This window comes from Alternaria hordeiaustralica (genome assembly GCF_023758085.1).
Source record: "Alternaria hordeiaustralica strain BMP 2776 chromosome Unknown scaffold_7, whole genome shotgun sequence".
Taxonomy (NCBI): domain Eukaryota; kingdom Fungi; phylum Ascomycota; class Dothideomycetes; order Pleosporales; family Pleosporaceae; genus Alternaria; species Alternaria hordeiaustralica.
Genome location: NW_026056779.1, coordinates 126,339 through 146,227, shown reverse-complemented (window position 1 = coordinate 146,227; position 19,889 = coordinate 126,339). Strand labels below are relative to the sequence as shown.

Below are 19,889 nucleotides of genomic sequence, written 5' to 3'. Positions count from 1 at the left end.
GCGCGCTCAGGGCTATCTGCAAGCTGAGGGTAAAGTGTCAGGAAGTCGAATGCCAAGGGCAATACCTCTGGATTGTTCGTAACCCACCGTGCGAAGCAAATATGGTATCCCGACTAACTGTAGACGCTGATCGCTAGGACAAATTATGTGTCAATCAAGACGATGTTCAAGAGCGAAATACGCAGGTTGGCTTGATGGCTCAGATCTATAGCCAAGCTTCATTGGTCATATCGTGGCTGGGCCCCGCGGATGAGGATAGTGAGCAAGCTATACCACTCATGCGGCGCCTCAACAAACTGCAATGTTTCGACGATATGCAAGAGGATCAGCAATGCTCAATACATACAGACTTCGCGGAGAAGGCGTTGGAACAAGACAACAAAACAAAAGTCAGCTCGATCCCTGCCGAAAAATTTGAAAGCTTGACTCGTTTTCTCGCAAGGAAGTATTTCTTTCGCTGCTGGGTACTTCAGGAAGTCATGCTTGCTCGACACATCCGTATGTTGTGCGGTACGGACATCTTGGATTTTTCAGAACTTCAAAGAGTCGCGCTACTGGTTGCATGGATCAAGAAGCATCGATTTCACGAAAAAGTTGGACAAGCACTGACTCTCCCCATTAAAAACAACCGTCACTACGACCATGAAAAGGCCATTCTGGAGCTATTCCACAATCGGTGGCGATTATTAAACCCGCCTACAACGCAAGAGAAGACATTGCCTTTTACTTTTCAGCAACTCCTGACTTTGGCCCGCATGACCGGGTGCGAAAATCCCAAAGACAAGGTCTTTGCATTGTTAGGCATAGTACCTCGCGGGGCTTTTGGGCTAACTGCCGATTACAGTAAGAGCCCAGAGCAGGTTTATATCGAAGCGCTGCGCTGTCTTATTGATGAGACGAAGAACCTCAACTGCCTGAGTTGGGTTACCGACCTATCGGTACGAAAGTTTCCAAGATTTCCAACTTGGGTCGGAGAATTTGAAGACAAGGCCTATCAATCAGAGCTCGCCTCTGCAAGCGTGGGCTATAATGCCACTTTGGGGTCGAGATTGGACGCCTTGACGATTGTGCCTACGGATGACCGCGTGCTCCGAGCTCGTGGATATAAACTTGACTGTATTGTGGAGCTTGCCGGATCATGGGCATGGCACGGAAAGCGCTTGCAATTCGATCCTCGGTGGAGCGCGCTTACACTGAACCTTCCGAAATTTTATCGGTCTACAGGACAAACACGATGCGAGGCATTAACCACCACACTGGTCGCCGATGACATTGGTAATCTGCCTCTTGACCACCAACCCGACATGGACCGTTTCAAACACGTGGTGAAGCGACTAACATGCGCTTCGGTCGTCCGCTGTCTCCATCGCTTGCTCTACTACCCCAGTAATGAAGAGACGACAACGGATTACGAAAGTATAGCTTCTCCAATCCTCCGCGATATAGACATGCTCTCCAAAGGCGATAACTCTGGCTTCGCGATATCTCGGGCTGATGTCCGACATACGGAGCAGCAAAGCTGCACTTGCGGGGCGAACCTGACACAAATGGACACCAGCCGTACATATCCGCGCCGTCCTCCATTCAATTCCAAATGTCCTTACATCGCCGACTTTCATCGCCCAGATTCCTCTCTATCTTCCATCAGCGATCGCATAGCCCGCCTCGGGCCGACAGCTAGCGAGGCGGAAATTGAGCGTGACTGGCAAGACCACAAATTCGGTGGTGCAATCAATAGAAATGGTCAATTTCGGCGCTTGGCTAGGACCAAAAATGGCTTCTTGGGTCTGCTGCCGACTAGCTGTGAAGCTGGGGACGTAGTTTGGCTACTGCAGGGTGCCAATGTTCCTTATGTCTTACGGGAATCAAATCGGCACGTTTCCGATGGAGATGCGAGAAGAGCATGGGAGGTGATGGGCGATGCATATGTACATGGGGCTATGCAAGGAGAGGTGTGGAAAGATGTCAAAGATCAGCTTGTCGATATTGAGCTGGTTTGACCGTATCGAACGACCTAACTGACTACCACCAATGCGTCACAACAGTCCGGAAGACCTTCTCATTTCTTGCCAACGGGACCCAGAAACCATGCTCACGAACCTCTGAAGTCGTTGGTATTTCCTGGAATCATCAGCGCGACATTCAATCATGGCACAGGAAACACTTACCGTAATGGGTTGAACCACCCTTGCCCGTGCCAATGGTTTGACTTCCGTAGTTGGCCAAGGCACCTCGATCGTTATTACCAACGTGGCTGACGTTTGCTCTCTGCAAACTCGGGTCGCTTTGGTCTCCATGCTGTTCTTTCGCCAGCTTGATCATCCGTCTCAGCTCAGCCAAGACGTTCTGATATGTCTGGTCCTCTCTCTTGGAGAACTTGGTCATCTCAATATGGTTCGCATCCACGACGATGCGCTCATACCCCGGTGGGCCGGCCGAATAATCTGGAACAATGATGCCGATTCCGGGAAAAGGCACGCTCTCGCAGAAGCAGCGTACTTGTACGGCCTTATCTGTCCCTACGCGCTTGGCGAGAAGTTGATGGAAGCGTCGATCGATTTCTTGCAGCTGCGCATTCTGACTTTGAAGCCCTTCGAGCATCGAAGAGTTGACTGTGTGGAAGATGCCGACGATCTTGGTGAGGAAAGAAGCCGCATTCGCCAACTCTGAGCCACAATGAGGTGTACCCATGAAGATGATGCCGCACGTATCGTGTACTAACGGCGCGATACTGTCGACATTGGAGTCTTGCGAATTGAGAAGGGCTTTCTTAGCTACTATACCTCCCATGCTATGAGCGATGAAAAGGATTGGGCGATCGACGACACCGACTCGGAGACTTGCTAGTTCTGAGCAGAGCTTCTCCGCGTGCTGCGTTGGGTTTGCAATCGATACGACATCCAACGTCTTGATCGTTGCTGCGGCATAGCCCCATGTGATGATGCGTGCGTCGGGAAGGTCGACAGGAAGTAGATCACGGGGCCAGAAGCACGCATTCTTTTTGTCATCCGCCGTACGCTCTGTCCAGGTTCCTGTTCGATCTCCCCCAAGGCCATGGACAAGGACGATACTGTCAGAGATTAGCAGGTTTTCTGGCAGTAGCGACGCCTTCAGCACTTACTCGACCGCAGCCTTATCGGGGTCGCTCAGTACCAGTGGCCCGTAGGCTTTGGCTGCTTCGGTTGGCATACTGTATTGTCAGAGTCAGGTAGAATGCACATCAGTGTCACTCACCTCGTCTCTATTGCTGACGATAACACCAATGCTTGCGTCTCGGGTGCTGGCGCCGTCGAAATGGCTTGCTCACCGCCGCGGAGGTCTATGCGGCCTGTGGCTGATTTGTGTTTTGAGAAGAACCTACGCATTGCTTTGTCTTTCATCGTCGAGGGATTGGGACAAGTATACATCGAACTCTGTCAGCAAGCAACAGATTGAAGCAAATACGACAGCTGGTTCATCGACCGCTTGATAGTTTTCGCAAGCTCGGGCTAATGTCGCAAGCACGATTGCCGATGTTTTGTGATCAGACGGGAGCGTACTTTCCTATCGTCACAACGAATTCCCGCTCTCGTAACATCTCTCTTGGGCTTGCCCTTCATGAATTGTTCATGCCGAGGAAAATCTTCCCTCCGGAAATTTCAATATAGCAGACGACCTGCTCGTGGACCCTCGGAGCCGTTGATATTCCCTTAAGTGATCTCACTGACAATCAAGCATGGCATTTAGCATGTGGTATGGTTGTAGTACAGGTTTGTTCTCTCGTAACAACACAGTAAATTGCTATGGCCTATATCCACAACGTGTACACTTTCCAAGGATCCTGCATGCCGCGTATTAGCACTGAGGATTAACATAGTGAACTCTCTACTCACGCGAGACCATAGTTATTACAGTCATGTGGGGCAACTTGGGGAGGCTCAGTTTGTATGCGCTGGGGTGGTGCGAATGGCTGCTCGTATGGATTGTCGAATGTTAAGCTACGTTGTGGTAGACGAGTGTGAGCTTGTTGGGGTGGCTCTGGACTACTGTGCGTTGGTGGCGACGACTGGAAACCGCCCTCCGGTGAGGCATTCAGCGCAGGCGGCGGTCCGTAATTATTGTTATAATTATAGCTTTGGTTGTTCTGGTACGCACTCCCATCTGCATTCAGGGGCGCGAAGGAGGGTTGACCCTGTGGGGGCGAGGACGGCTGCTGAGGGCTGCTGTAGCCTTGCTGTTGGCTTTCATAACCTTGCTGCGGGTACCCATACTGCTGTTGTATACCAAGCCCCTGTGCTTGGGTCTGTGGTGATTGATGGTAGCCTGGATACTGAGGGCCTGGCGTCGGATTTGCGTAATAGCCCTGTGCTGACATCGGTGGTTGAGGTTCCCAGACACCGAAATAAGACGAGTTCTGCCCTTCACCAGGTCGAACGGGAGCAAAAACTGGTTCAGGCGGATCTTCTGGTTCCGCCTGTGGGGCGTATCTATTATCATGCTTCTGGTCGGCAAATCGAAATGCATTGACAGCTTCGAGTTTGCTCTTGCTAGATTTCCACGGACGCATGACTTGCTCTTAGCCCACGGAGCGGGCCGCGCGAACGTGGCTATGTGAATGAGACCAGCTGAGCTTAGCAAGGCGATTAATACAGTCTGAGTGGATACAATCGCGATGAAATCCGGTCAGGTATATCGTGACGAAGTGTTAGAGCAGGGCTGAGCGCCGCTGGAGGAGTACTCTTATCTGCCCCGCGAGGCAGCAAGTCAGACGCACATTAATTAAAAGGTCTATTCCAGTGAGGCTCTGGACATTGAGCTTCTCCGGTACTGGAGACGTGTGGCGCAGAGACGGCACGCGCGAACCAGTGGCGTCGCGTTCCGGTCAAGCGTAAGACGAATGACACGAACAGTGTATGCACGCGCTGCGTATTTCATGCGGTCTCCTCTTCAGCTTTCCGTTTGCGGCTGTGCATATTTGGACTTAGGTGGCGGCCAATAACACCTGTAGTATGTAACATAGCACTGCCTGGACGGGCGGGGTGTGCAGCTCAGCCCGGCCTTGTGTCACCGTCATCAAACAAATAAGTAATGTGTTGGCCCGGGCAGTCGATAACAGCGAAAGACGTGCATCATGGCAAATATATTTCGCGCTCGCGATCCTATACTGCCAGGTCCTGGTGCACACATACCCACTACGTTTTCCCAGGTTCCTATGCAGAACCTCGCTCCAGCGGGAAGTACCCTCAGTGACGCATCAGTGACCGATAAGGAAAAGTTTGAGAAAGCCTGGAAGTATGAGGGCTACAAAGAGTTTGGGAGGTGGATGGCTTCAGACGACGACTTTTTCGTGTTTCGACGCTTTGAGAGTCTAAACGCGACAACAATAGCGTATTTGCAGTACCGGATCTCGCAGCTCGAGCGACAATTGGAAGACATTCACAACGCGAATGAGCAAGAAGAGAAGCGGAAAAACTCCAGCTTCAAATGGGATGAGCAATATCAGCAGGACCGCTTCCAAATCATGAACGAACTCTCGCGTCTACTCCTACATTATAGTAAGTATTAAAAGGCTATACAACGCGACGAGACTAACCGCGATAGATCAATTTATCGACGCGTTCTCCAAGATACGCAAACGTCCTCGAGCAGAGTCCCGTCAAGTCAACAGTATCGAGAATTGGCTGAAGCGTGGAGCCATCACCCCGTCAGAAACATGTTTCGTCAAACACAAGAGCGATTTGATATCGATCAATGAGCGAGTTCGTCCACCACTAGGCCGTTGGCTAGAGGCGTGTCGTATCCTACACACATGGCGAATATTCAAGGCGAAATTTTTAGAGGACCTGCATGTCCAATCGGACGCTACATCCTACTCTAGCGACCACACCTTCGAGAGCTTCACCACGCTCAGTATAATAGCCTTAGGGCTCTCTATGCTGCTTGCACCTTTATGGTGGATGCAGAATGTTGCTGATAACAACAATCGGCTGGGAATCATTACGGGGTTCGTGATCCTCTTTACTTTACTAATGGCAGGGGCTACCATCAATAGACCCTTCGAGGTGGTGGCAGCGACTGCGGCGTACGCGGCGGTGCTTATGGTGTTCATGCAGATTGGAGGTAAATAGAAGTGCTAGAAACGCGTCAGGTATGTCGTTATGACAATGTTGCGGGCTGGTGTTGGGAGTCAGGTGCGTAGTCGAAAGCAAACCTTGGAGGCAGGCCCAGCCCCGCCGCTGAAACATGACTAAGCAGCGAGATTGCCTCGTTTCCACATCTGCCACTTGGACCTTCATCTCCCACCTCATCGCGCAAAGTCAACCTTGTTTTCAATGCAATCAGACAGCAGGGTGTTGGCGTCTCGCAAGCCTTCTGCTGTTTCTTTCCACTTCGCTCGATCCTGGAGCAATGTGGATAGAAACTGCCAATGGAAAGATGGCTTGAAGCCACCATCTGTTCTTCTGGCGTCACCGGGCATGATGCTCACCTCTCGACCAACAAAAGTCCGTGGTACGAAGTCATCGGTTCGCGTTAGCATCTCCGAGCTGCAGTTTCGAAGCGAGGAAGTCCGTGGGCCATCGCATCGCATTTAGCCTATAGTCACTGGGTGGCAATGGCTGATCTGAGTGGTAAGATAATACAATGGGACTTTCTACGACTGGTGCTTGGATACAAACGAACACTGCCAGGGCGATGATGTTGATGTACAGAAGAGACGTAGATGAGATAGTATCTCGGTGATCGGTCTCAATTCGCACTGTGCCCTCCCTACTACAGTTCATCTACACCCATCTGCACCACCTCCTGCAGGTCATCGTTCACGCTTAGCCCATCTCACCAACATCGCTTCCGTACGGCTCACCAAGGAACCTAGCGCTTCCGCTACCATGCGGCCCCTTCGGAAAGCCTAGACCTTGTCAGCGGCACGGGACGTCCAGCCTCGCAGGATCGCCTACCAGGGTAGCAGACCAGGTTCATACGAGAAAAGAAACATATCATCGATTCGATGGCTGGTGTCAGGCAAACGAACGTCAGAACTTCTGCTTGGAGATGCAGGTTGGTCACATCACTTGCATGTCAGATTCACTCGGAATGCGCCACATCCAGTGACAGGTCGGGTTATGCTCACGGGAGATCGAGCAACACATCGGCTCGGATAGCTCACAGCCTTTTCTTAGCAATGAGAACGTCGGTTTCCGCAAAACCAGCGTCTGTCACCTTATCTACGTACTCATACGTTGCTCACAAAGTACCTCACTGCGAAGACTGTGATGGCGTTGAGGAATACAAGGTCCACATATTCCACGATGAGGTGCAGCAGAATCATGCAGGAGATGCATACCCTCTCATCCTCCTCGACCTTGGCGGCTCCCATCAGCATACTGTTGTATTATCTCCAACAGGTACCAGTCAACCCGACGATCCGTTCGACTCATCGCGGCCTTATCCCGGACGCTGTTACGTGCTCGCAATTGGTGTTGCGCTTCCTGAGTGAGCTGAGCAGTAGCATGTACCTATAGGTCACACAACTATTGCACAGTAAGATGCGCTAAGAAGGATATGGCCTACCCACGAGGGTGAATCAGCCTTCTAGAAGAGAAGGATGAACAAGTTTGGCTCACCACCAACACGATTGACTACTGGCGGTGAGGCGAAAGTGTGCATCCCAAGCTCTCAACAGCATCGCGGAAGACCCAGCCTAGTCGCATAGGTGTTGGAAATGACGCCTCTTTTGGCCTGGAGCCAGGTTTCCCAGAATCCTATCCAGTGGACGACCAATCATCTCTCGCAGGGTCGGATGTGGGAGCTTGATGCACCATGATACCTGCGCCGTAGGCCGACATCGCCAGACGTCAGCCCTCGTATCTATTCACACCAACATCTTCAAGAGATCCATAGGCCATGCAAACTTCGTTGAGATGTCCGTGCGAAGAGGCATCCTTCGTGTCAGCAGAGGTAGGCTAACGAAACTTTGTGAACAGCTAGGCATACCTGGCCCAGGAAATGAGCCTCACGACAAAGTATAAATATTACAGCATCTACTCATCATCTAGTCTTCATCACAACAGTATCGTTAACACTTTCAACTACACTTCGCTCAAGCAAACCAACCCCACACACACTTCAAAATGCAGTTCACCACCACCATCGCCCTCCTCATCGCTGCCGTCAGCATCAATGCCGCCCCAACGGAGATGAGCAAGCGCCTCGACACAATCCCTCTCAAGTTCTACTCTGGCCCAGGCTGCAACAGCGGCATCGCCGTGACGACCGCCTACATCCCCGCCGATGGCTCCTGCTTCCCTACCTCGCCCATCTTCAGCGGAAACACAGACTCCGCGTTGATCCTCCCTACCGACTTGCCGGCGCTGCCTGCTGGTTGCACTCGTGAGTTACCTGAAACGAAGTAATTGGTTTCGGGATGATGAGAACTAATCTGATCGTGTTAGTCGTTGCCTACTCTGACAACACTTGCTCGAGCGTCAACAGCATCGTCTACGATGTCACTGGTCGTTGCGGTACTTTCGGTCCTAACAAGCCCATCTTCTCCGCGAGGGCTGTTGGCACTTGCCAGTGAAATTTTGCTCAAACTTGAGGATGATGTGGCAAGCGTTTCTGCGAGAATGGTTTAGTGCTCTCTGGTCGATGTTCGGAATTCTTGAGTCAGCGGCGCCGGGTCCAACACTCCGATACCCGCTGACGAGAGAGAGGTGATGTGGTGTAACATGGTTGGCGATGCAATCTTCTCGTCGCTCTTTAGCTAGATTCTTCGTATGGATGGGGACGCCCCCTCTTACTATTACACTTTTGTCATAACCAACGTTGCCCAACCTTATATACAATCGTGCGAATCTCTTTGCCATTACCAAACATTACAAAAGCTGTACAATCTATAACATGTCTAATCCTGCTTCCTCGAACTCCTCTTAACCAGCGTCTCATCCGAACCCGCAGCATCCTTCGTGCTAACGACATGGAACGAGAAGTCCAATTCGCCCACCAGCCCCTTGACGGCCTTCAACAGCCGTTCAATATCCATGTGTATACATCTCGTACTTATGCTCATGACTGCGAACGCGGCGTATCCTGGCTCGGCGATGTGTCTCAAGCTCAAGATCTCTGGGTCCACCATTTCTAATTTCCGGCTAAGCTGGCCACCTGGTGGGGCGTGTAGATAAGGAGGCAAGGGCTGTGCGTTTGTGACACTGGAAGAGAGCATTGCGAGTAATGAGGTAATCTCATGCGAAGTTACTTTTGCGGAGAGGATGACGCGGCGGAAGTCGTTGAACCATTGGGCAGAATGGTGGTCTTGGAAGGCGCCTTCTTCTGTTTCGGGGGATGTGGGGTCGGCGGATTGGTGGTTAAGGGAGGGGTGAGTGAAGGCTTGGGAGGCGTAGCCTAGGAGGGCCGTGTAGTTTACGATGCTGATGTGTTTTGTTAGTCATGCTCAATCCATTACGGTGCTGCATTGTTGGGGGTAATACGTACTTCTCGACGTAGCCAATGATTTTCTCGTACTCTTCTTTGGGAAACTTGCCTCCAAGTGGGAACTCCCACTTGACGAATCCGGCATGCATCTTCAGTCCTTGCAGGGTGAGCATCTGTTTGGCGAAGACCTTATTCCGAGCCTTGACGAGCTGGTAGCCTGGACTCTCTTTGTCAGTCTCTTCGTCGCCGCCTAGCTCACCGCGGATGCGGCCCATGACCTGTTCGTGCATGATGCTGTACATATTTGCGGAAAGGTATAGCGCGCCACCAAGTTTCTGTCGGAGCGCAGAGTGCTCGGTGATGGGGTAAGGAAAGATAGTCCAGAAGAAGGCGACAGCTAGACCACCCACTACGGTGGCAAGACGGTAGGGGCCGAGTGTATAGATCGGGTATGCAGGCTGACCTGTCGTTGCTGTCGCGGCTTGTTCTCCAATCTTGCGAACTTGTAGTTCATAACCAACAATCATAGTAGCAGTGACCACACTGATCATTCCAACGATGACGAGGTCCATGCGTTTTAACGGGATGTAGAAGCCGATTGCGACGAAGAACCAAAGGAAAACCAGGATACCCGCAGTTTGTTGCCCAGGAATGTACCAAATGAGCCAGGCTACGATCATTGCGACGGCTGTACCTGCGATTCTGAGTATGAACTGGAAAATTGATTGACCAGCTGTCGGAGTCATAGAGATGGCCACCATGATCAAAGCCCAGACTAAGCGTTGTTCAACGAAAAACTGTTGCGTTGGACGGAGGAAAGCGACGACGGCTATACTCATCGTCGCACACGCAGCACGGAAACCAAAAGCCGACTCATCACTCCGCAGGAAACGTGAGATGCCACGTACACCATTGCCAAACTTCTGCCATGCGTTTGTGGGTGGCAGATGCTCGGGATCTTTCTTCTCCTGGTAGGCTTCGCCCATGTAAACAGTGGTGTTGCTCCTGTCGAAACCCGCAACTGTCGTCTCGTCGTCGGAGGTGGAGTCCTGGCTCGCGAAGATGCTCTTCGCCCATTTCTTGAAACGCCGTCCACCAGGCCAGATAAACTTGCTTTTCAAAGTCGCTTGATCGCGCTCATCTGCGAATTTGACGAATTCGATCACGGACCGACTTATGGAGTTGAGTAGGAACATGACGTAGAGTACCATGAAGAGCTGTCGTTGATCCCGGTTTCGTGTGGTGATGCTGGGCATGAGCTTCAGGGTTTCTTCGTCAAGTGCTGACGGAGACGAGAAGTAATCGTCGCGAAGCTTGATGCCCTTGGTTTCGACCCAATGGCGCAAAGTAGGTTCCTTCCTGCTGAAGAAAGCGTCGGCTTGCTTCTGCATGTACTCTGCGAAGCCCGGTTCTCCTGGTTTGATAGCGTCACCCTTCGCCTCAGCGTCGTCCTGGTTCTGGCCCTTCTTCTTTTTCGGCGGCTTGGCCAGCTGCAACTTAAACATAACGTGTGTAAGTCCATCATCGAGAGCCTGGAAGATGTTGTTGAACGGCTCATGAACAAATTGAAACATGTTGTTCCATTCCTGAACGGTTTGCCTTCTGATCTCCTCGTCATGTTCGTCTTCTTGTCCATCCCAGTGGTTGATTTCAGCCGCCCGCTCAAAAAGATCCATAACCGAGCCGAGACCCAAGATTGGCAGCATGATCGCCCTCAGGTTCTTGAACATGCCCTCGAGGTCGTCTGGCGTTAATTTTCCATATGCGATCTCGCGCTTTGCAAACGGTAAGTCCGCAGTAAGCTTGCCGTGCAACGCCTGCAGTGAACCAGTCATCTTCTTGATAGCCGCTACTTCCGGCCTGGGTTTCGCCTTCTTCTTCCCATCTCCGTCCTCTGGCACGTACTTCTCGCCGAACATGTCGCTTGTTTCCAGGCTGTGGATGTAGTTCTTGTGCGCGCCCAGAGTCCCTCGCAACAAGCCAATGTATCCTGCTGCTTCCTTCATCACCACCTTGCGCGATGTAACAGGGAAGATGAATAGGGCCACTCCGGTTGCGATCGCGAAACCAGTCAAGAATGCCACTAGCAGTCTTCTGATGAAGGACTCGCATTGCGGTACTGTTTGAAACAAGAAGCCATTAGTCGCTGCAACATTGACCTGAATTGCGTAAATGATTGCCGGAAAAGCCAGTTGGGGAAACTTCGCCTTCATAGCATTGATAACATAGATTTGGAAGAAAAGCCACACTCCAAGGACTGCCGACTGCGAAGAGTTGTAACGTTGTGGTGGTGCCCCAGGTACAGTCGTATGTTGTCGGGCTTTGACTCCCGACCAAACCATGAGCATAGCGAGAGCCGAACCAACACACGTCGCCAATATGTTCATCGTCATCGTCTGAATGAACTTTGCGCGCGGCATGATGCAGAACCCTAGGATACTGATAATAGCAGTCAGGTAGCCCAACGTAGTGAAGTATTGCGCAACGGGCGTCGCCTGATACATCGCAAGGCAAATTGTCGGAGGCAGTGCCGCCTTGCCCATCATCATGAGCGTGCCCGGATCGAGACCGAGTTTAGTCCACGCTGCTTTCAGTTTTGACGGCTTCTTCTCTTTCTTCTCTCCATCTGCTCTGTCCTCCGTGAGTGTCGCATCTTGGTGGTAATCGTTCGACTGCCCCTGCTCGCCGCGTGGTGATTCCCCTGCTGTGTTCGTGGAATCCACCTCTTCCTTATCCGCAACATTCCGGCCCGTCGCGGTAGACGCCATTGTGGCGCTGTGAGTTCAATCGACTACCCAGGTAGATGAGCAGGTAGCGAGAGATGAATCGAGTAACAGTTAAGACATTATTGAGAGTCCTTCAGGGCTAGATCGCCCAACGAATCCCCATAGGGGCCACCGATCCTCCGCACCCGACAGTCGCGCCGCGTTCGGTATTTTTCACACGCGCGGTCGACGTCATGGTCCGTGATGTGAGTGGCCAAGCAGCGCGCTAAGACAGATCTAAAGTTTAGTCACAGGGACATCCCAGCCATTCGGGCCTTCGGTCGGGTCATCATCCGCATGAATTGCAATGTCGCAATGTCGGGATGCGGTATGGGCACACGAAGGTTTATCAGACTCGTCCGGTCTATCTGTATTGGTAACGCCGAAAAGAAGATGCTTGGTAGTTCGTACGATCTGTGGTATATGCTGCTATATACAAACTTCAAAAGCAATGCCTATACAACAATGCGCTCGAAGCTGTACTTCGGCACGCGTTTACTGATCAGCATACCCATCTCTCTCTTGCTTCGCGGCTCCTTCTTTCCTCCCTTGCCGCTCTTCATCTTCTCCACGCCCTGGTCTGCCTTGGCTCCAAGCGGCAGCATAGGCAAATCTTCCTCTCCACTAAGCTTGCTGGCGACACCGAATGGTTTGCCTTGTACCTCCAAAGTCTTGTTAGAAGGCTTCTTCGAGGTCGGTACGGTGGAAGCGTAGCGTAGGAACTCTGAAAGTAGACCACGTATGAAATGAGCTTCGAAGAAACCACTGAGTGCTACAGACGCGTCCCGGTTTAATGATTTGAGCATGTCTTCCCCGGTCTCTGAGGCGGAGATTGTACCGACAGAAGCCAACCAAGCTCCTGCGCCAATGGCGTCGAGAGTGGTAGAGAGAAGAGAAGCAATGATGGCGACTGCATGGTCGTCAGGGTCATCGCCTGAGTTCTCAGCATGAGGCGACTCTGTCTCTACAAAGCCCAGTGGCGAAGACCACCCACCGTTCTTCAACTCCAGATGCAGAAGGCGAATCAGCGATTCGAGGTCTCGCCGCGGCAACATTGAGCGAAGAGTTGCACTGACTATTGGTGCTGAGAAGGTATGGAGCCGGATCAGAGCGGGTCGCAGTGTGTGGCTGCGCGTCAACAGACCATGGTCAAGCACCGACAAGGCATGATCGATTTCGTGCGAGGCTGCTTCGAGCTCGGTAGCAAAGTCCAGGTCCATGTCATCGTCTGATGGATTGGTGCCATTCGTCAAAAGCTTAGTTGCTTCGTTGTCCTTTGGCTCGTCATCTATACTTTGGATGAGAAGCTTGATAGCTTGAACGACCTCGCCCACTGGGAGGAACTGAGTGTGATTGAGTACCGCCGAGAGGATGTGCAGATCGGGGTCATATTCGACCAAAGCCTTGACGATATCCCCATCCACGATAGCGGAAGCTGACTGCATTTGCTCGTTTGTTCCATCAAAAAGGGATCTGCGGATGGACTCCTTGGTAAGATGTCCAATCTGTAGGAGCCACTGGAAAACGTTGGGCGGGAAGAAGCCGACTCTCAACTGTCCTTGTGATTCCTCTTCGGTGGCATCTACCCAGTAGAAAATCTTACTCAATGCATATAGTGCATACTGACGGTATTGCTGTCGTTGGTGTCCTGGAATGGTTTTGGGGATTGTCCATCGGGGCAGGTCATCCTTGGAAGTTTCATCGTCGAGTTTGTCAACGACCATGGCATCCTCGTCAGGAAGACTTGGGCCCCCTCCGTTCGTCAAGGGTCCGCCATTTACCTCATTCTCATGCTTCTGAGCTGCATCGGCAGACTCAACGTCGATACCCAGGTCCGTCGCAAAGGATCGCTCGAATTTTGCAATCTTACCCCTTGTGGCGTACTTGTTGAGCTTCCATTTTCGCTCCTGCCATTTCTGAGCGTCGCCTGTGCTGAGAGTCGATTCTGGTGCGATCCCCTTACCGAGAGCGTCGATGAGAAGAGTACCTTCGGTCTTGGTCCGTTTGCGCGATCCTGCTCCACCAAACTGCATACCAAATATCTCGTCCTCTCGAGCAGCAACAATCAGTCCGGTGTCAGCGTAGTACGCCACGAGGCTGCATGGTGAAACCTTCTGCTCATCGCTCTCGGGCTGCGTATGCTTCCTCTTCTTCGATGGGCTAAGAGACTCTGATGTGGACGGACTAGCGCTCATGGATTGCACAGCTTGCAAAGAGTTGTACTTGACATCGAACACTCGGCATGTGTTTTGTGACGTGATGAAGATGACATCTTGGGAAGTTCTGAGGAAAGAGTCGACAGCCGACCCGGGAAGCGCAAATTCCGACTGGAGCTTTGGTACGGTTCCAGACAAGTCGTAAGATAGCAAGTTCCCATTGGCGAAGATGTGAAGGGCACCACTGGAAGGGTATAGAGCGATCTGAGATGTAGGAACCCGTGCGGCTGAGGCCCTTGGTTGCGGTAGGTCCAACGAAACTAGGTGTTTCAGCGGCGAGAGCTGGTTCGTAGTAAGATCGACGGATCTTGGCTGTACTTGAACAAGGGTGAGTGTCCTCGTTTTGTCTGCTTTACGTTCGACGATGCAGAGAACCTGAACAAGGTCGAGAAGATCCGAGGTTTCGTCTGGAGTGGGATCCAAGATGGTAGCGATGTCTTGTCGGCTGCGCAGGAGCCCTCGTATGACCGACCTGGCACTGGCGAGGGTAATGTGCTCGATATCCACGTCGGTGCCTCTGGACGGCAGGAGGACCTTCAGGTTTACGGCCCAGCGGACGTCCTGGAGATCGGCCGACAAAGACATGACATCTCCATTGTCGAAAGTCGCCAGTATATCGTGCGTCGCATCATTGGTTGAGCCGCCAGGTGCGACAGGGAGCGAGTCGAGTGACGAGACGCGCGCAACATCGGAGGGCGTATACGAGGTCTTGCTGGTCTCGGTGTGGTCGCCAGAAGACTTGTCGTGGAAGCACACGAGTGAGGGCTTCTCGGCCGGTGACGACGCGGCTAAGGAAACGTAGGTAAAGCGTTGTGTCGAAGTCTTCGAGGAGCCCTTGCGATAGATCGAGTATGGGGCGGCCGCGAAGGTTGCGCTCGGCGGTAGCGCATAGGAAGTGACGAGTTGAGGATTTTGGAGCTGAAAAGTTTTGAGCGCATATCTCATGTCGCGATATAAAAGTACCTACGCTGTATATGGATACACCCTCTCCATCGACACCGACAGCGATTTCGGTGCGCTTCCTCTTCTTTATGCCGCTAATGCTGCATACTCCAGCAGCGTGAACATGGCCGTTGGTGGAGCCGATGGGCCTGGACAGCGAGGCCAATGTAAATGGAGCGCCAATCGGTTGGTCGAACGACATGATGTTTGCCAGACCCGGGTGTCGATTAAGCTGAGGTCTGCGTGAACCGTCGGGTGAGGCGCGTGCTTTGGTTGCGCGGTCGAGTCTCTGTCGAAAAAAAGATTGGAGCTCCGGCAGAAAGGCAGGCGGTGCGAAATCTTGGCGGAGGCTAAAGTGTGGCTCTTAGTGGCGCCCTTAGCGCGTCGGCGCGTCACGTCGCGTGTCCCCGGAAGTGTCTTCGATCATCGTTGACGGCGACGACGACCACACGCCTTCACCCTGCACCTCCGGCTATTGCAATCACCTGCCACGCCCTGTCACTACTATATTTGGCTCTCACCCATGTCTGGACTACTCGCATAATCTTACAATCTGTAAATGGCCCTCGCAGCAGTACAACCTGCAATGAATCTAGAGGGCAAGAACGTGCATCCATTCTTTACCAAAGCTACCAGTATGCCACCATACTACTCGCAAATCCCGCGCTTACCTAATTCCTAGACGGCCACGTACCAGATCCATCGCCAACCGCAATCGCAAACGCAACTCCCATCGATCACGCACTCGACGATCCAGAGACCACCGAGGCCGATGCCAATTCCACCCAAGGACAGAAGAAGAGGACGCGAAAGGCCGACCCAAAGAGCAAAAAGGTAGCTTCTCACGCGAAGAACCAAGCCTCTCTAGACCAATTCACTCGCCCTCCGACGATACAAAACAATGATCGAGCCAGCTCGGGCAACGCGAACATACCCGTAGAGGCTTCACTAGAGGTCGACCCAAACCACGAGCGGAGGAAGAGGCAGAAGACCGCGTCTCCAGAGCCTTCCATTCCACCAACTTCGGCGCAATCCGAGCCCAATGCATTCAATTGGCACCAGCAACTGCAGGTGGAGGCTGCGCGGCCGATTGAGATGCAAGGGTTACCAGAAACAGCGTTTCAGACAGGTGATATGGTGGTAGATGCAATACAAGAACAAGCTGTCGCGCCTGGCACACAGCCTCTGCCAGACTTGGATACAGCCGCCTTTCCATCCGGTCCTGTCGCAGACGAACCTCAGAAAACAACCCCGAAGAAGCAGATAAGAGTTACCAAGAGCGGCAGACTAGTCTCCAGCCCACCAAAACCAGCGTTCGATACCGTAGCCTCACCGAAGAAAAGAAGAGGTCGCCCGCGCGCAAAACCAAAGATACTTCCCACCGTGACAGTCATACGATACGGAACCGATGCAGCAAGCCGATCTGCTCTGGGCCAGAAGATTGAGGAAATTCTGAACGCAAAGAAGAAGCTGGCAACGCGTCCCGCGGCTCAAAAGAAGGCGACATCGAAACCAGCTGGGCCGGCCAAGAGCACACATCCCTTCTTTCTCGGCAAAGCCCCGAATGACGCTCTCCCAGCAAAAGTCGTCGCACAATTGCCACCTCCAACCCCAAGGAAGAGCGCTGTGACTCCGGGAAAGCTGCGCGCCGAGACTCGACGAGATCCATCGCCTGAGGGCCCACCGGTTTTCAGGCGAGGATTGCAGACAAGTAATGCGGGAAAACAATCTGGTCTTAACGAAGTCTGCTGGCCCACTTGTGAGAACGCGCATGTCCGCAACCTGGAATCCCCATCGCCGTGTCTGGACAATGCCACATGCATGCAATTGCCACTCAGACCTCGCAAGCTGAAGCAAGCTGTGGTGATACTACCGGAACACGAGAACGTGGTCGCGAGGCTGGCGCGAGGCCTTCAGGGTTGCAGTAGGAGCGAGAGTCGATCAGTTTCCGAGTTTGAGCCTCCTGAAGATGTTCGTCTGCCCAAAAGGCTACTCACTACTGGGTCGGAGATCCAGCGCCTGGTACGTGAACAACTGCTGGCTCAGTTACCTTCTTCAGAGCTTCCAGAGAAGCCGTCTCACCCCGCTGTCAAAGATCTGTTCCGAGAAATCGAGCATTGTCTCACGCCATTTGACGAAGCCAAATGCGAGTCCCAACCTTGGACTCTAAAGTACTGCCCGAAGAGTACATCGCACGTTCTGCAAACTGGCATTGACGCAGTGGTTCTCAAAGACTGGTTACAGAGTCTGACCGTCATGGCTGTAAGCGGCGCAGCCAAAGTCGCTACAACGCTGGATGTCAAGCAGCCGCCGCGGAAGAAGCGGAAGAAAGCTCTAGACGATTTTATTGTAGCGGACGATGAAGAGGATGAGGAGGACATGGTCATGCTTCCAGCTGCGGAAGGGACCAGCTTCACACACCCGAGATCTTACAGACAACCGCAGTGGACGCGTAACAAGAACGTCGTACTTATCAGCGGTCCTCACGGCTGCGGGAAAAGCGCGACTGTGCATGCCGTCGCAAAGGAAATGGGCTTCGAAGTATTCGAGATTCACGCCGGTATGCGCCGTTCAGGGAAGGACATACAAGATAAGGTCGGTGATATGACCGGGAATCACCTCGTAAATCACAAACGCAACGCACCGTCCGTGCAAGAGACTGCTCAAGCGGCCGACGACGCGAATGATGCCGACAGAGACACTGCTCTAGAAGAGGACATCAATAGTGGCCGACAAGGGACAATGACCTCCTTTTTCCAAGTCAAGACCGGAGCCGGAGCGGTCAAATCGAAAGTCAAAGCAAATGAACCAGAAGTCAGCAAAGGCCCTGCACTCGTAGCTCAAGCTACACTACCCATGGCACAAGCCTCGCGTAACTCGCAGAAGCAATCGCTGATCCTCATCGAAGAGGCTGATATACTCTTCGAGGAAGATCAGCAGTTCTGGGCGCAGATCACAAAGATTGCATCTTTGTCCAAGCGTCCCATCGTCATCACTTGCAACGATGAGCGACAGATACCCATGCAAGACTTGCCCCTTGCAGCTGTCCTTCGGCTATCACCCCCTCCCGTGGACCTGGCTACAGATTACTTGCTTGTTCTTGCTGGCAGGGAAGGTCACATCTTGGAGCGGCAGACTGTAAAAGAAATGTATGAATCGAAGGACCACGACCTACGAGCTAGTATCATGGAACTTGACTTCTGGTGCCAGATGTCTGTAGGCGATAGGAAGGGAGGCCTCGAGTGGATGTACCAGCGTTGGCCACCTGGTAAAGACTTGGACGAACACGGTCAAACCTTGAGAGTTGCCAGTGAAGGCACATATACATCTGGCATGGGTTGGCTATCACACAACCTCTTCGAAACGCAGGGCAATCCGGCGTTTGATAATGAAGAGGAGCTTTTGCAGGAAGTCTGGGCTGATTGGGGTATCAGTCCGTCAGCATGGGGAGCCTCTGAAGCAACCGGTGCACAGTCATCCGAAACACCCAATACGGATCGGACTGATCAACTGAAAGAGCTCGCGCGTCTGGAGGATTACACCGACTCACTCAGTGCTGCCGACGTGTTCTGTCGCGTCGACCTACCCACATATGAGTCCAGCTCTCACCAGCCTACCGACTCCACCCAGCCACTGATTACCGACAAAGCACGCCTTAGCTATACGCTTGCCGCACCTCTACTCCAAGTCGATCATAGCTCAGACTTCTTGAGTCTCGACACCGCCTTCTCCACACAAACGCATCTGCTCATCCAGCGTACATACCCGGACCTCTCCCAAAGCCATAGCCTATCAACAACCCTCCATCTACGCACAGAAACCGACTACGCAAAAGCTATACTCCAGCATCGCAGAAACCGAAACGCAGACACCACCCTCACACGTCTTGACTTTGCAGGAGCCCTCGACCCTCTCGCCGCACCACCAGACCAACTCCTTCCCGAGCGCACTTCATTCACTCTCACACCATCGTCGTTCGACCGCACATTCAGCATCATCACGCTCGACCTAGCACCCTACGTCCGCAGCATCGTAGCCCACGAGCAGATCCTCGAAGAACAACGTGTCCGCATGTCGAGCCTACTGACTAGTGCTGGTGGGATAGGAGGCAAAAGAGGTCGAACCACGCGAGCAAGTCGTGTGGCACTCGAAGGAGGCGTTAGGGAAACCAAGAGGAAGGATAGGTGGTTCGATGCCGACGTAGACTTCGACGCTGTCATGCGCACCGCGGGTAGGGAGTGGGCGGGCCTAGGCTGGAGAGGCGAGAATTGGACTGAGGAGAGTGGGGAAGAGGGTACGGCGAGTCTGGCGGGGACGCAGGAGGGAGTTGATGATGGGGATGGGGATGTTGTGATGCAGGGTTCTCAGGCGTGAGATCAAGATCTGGTTGATGTATAATGTATATAGATGCATGATGTATGGGAGCGTTTGGCATTGCATTTTTTGGGAGCGAAGTACGGAATACAGCATAGATGAGTACATACATAGTAGGGCTGAGGATATTACTACCACACAACACGTTGGAGAAGATGAAAGTACTACTTTTGAAGAATTGATA

General features: G+C 52.6%; 5 protein-coding genes across 5 annotated transcripts; 2 read left to right on the top strand and 3 right to left on the bottom strand.

Moving 5' to 3' along the window:
* Positions 1-2,142: 2,142 nt before the first annotated feature.
* On the bottom strand, positions 2,143-3,189 carry J4E84_004472 (uncharacterized protein; the record flags this gene model as incomplete). The annotated part of the gene is made up of 2 exons (XM_049387075.1): positions 2,143-3,070; positions 3,122-3,189. The coding sequence occupies 2 exons, from the start codon at positions 3,187-3,189 to the stop codon at positions 2,143-2,145; spliced, it is 996 nt and encodes a 331-aa protein (XP_049244848.1).
* A 4,919-nt stretch (positions 3,190-8,108) lies between these two features.
* On the top strand, positions 8,109-8,557 carry J4E84_004471 (uncharacterized protein; the record flags this gene model as incomplete). Its single annotated transcript, XM_049387074.1, has 2 exons — positions 8,109-8,367; positions 8,430-8,557. 2 exons carry the CDS (start codon positions 8,109-8,111, stop codon positions 8,555-8,557), a joined length of 387 nt encoding a protein of 128 aa, XP_049244847.1.
* A 324-nt stretch (positions 8,558-8,881) lies between these two features.
* Positions 8,882-12,176, bottom strand: J4E84_004470 (uncharacterized protein; the record flags this gene model as incomplete). Its single annotated transcript, XM_049387073.1, has 2 exons — positions 8,882-9,404; positions 9,469-12,176. The coding sequence occupies 2 exons, from the start codon at positions 12,174-12,176 to the stop codon at positions 8,882-8,884; spliced, it is 3,231 nt and encodes a 1,076-aa protein (XP_049244846.1).
* A 452-nt stretch (positions 12,177-12,628) lies between these two features.
* J4E84_004469 (uncharacterized protein) lies at positions 12,629-15,533 on the bottom strand (the record flags this gene model as incomplete). The annotated part of the gene is made up of 2 exons (XM_049387072.1): positions 12,629-15,307; positions 15,357-15,533. 2 exons carry the CDS (start codon positions 15,531-15,533, stop codon positions 12,629-12,631), a joined length of 2,856 nt encoding a protein of 951 aa, XP_049244845.1.
* Positions 15,534-15,917: 384 nt separating this feature from the next.
* Positions 15,918-19,705, top strand: J4E84_004468 (uncharacterized protein; the record flags this gene model as incomplete). The annotated part of the gene is made up of 2 exons (XM_049387071.1): positions 15,918-15,966; positions 16,014-19,705. 2 exons carry the CDS (start codon positions 15,918-15,920, stop codon positions 19,703-19,705), a joined length of 3,741 nt encoding a protein of 1,246 aa, XP_049244844.1.
* Positions 19,706-19,889: the final 184 nt, after the last annotated feature.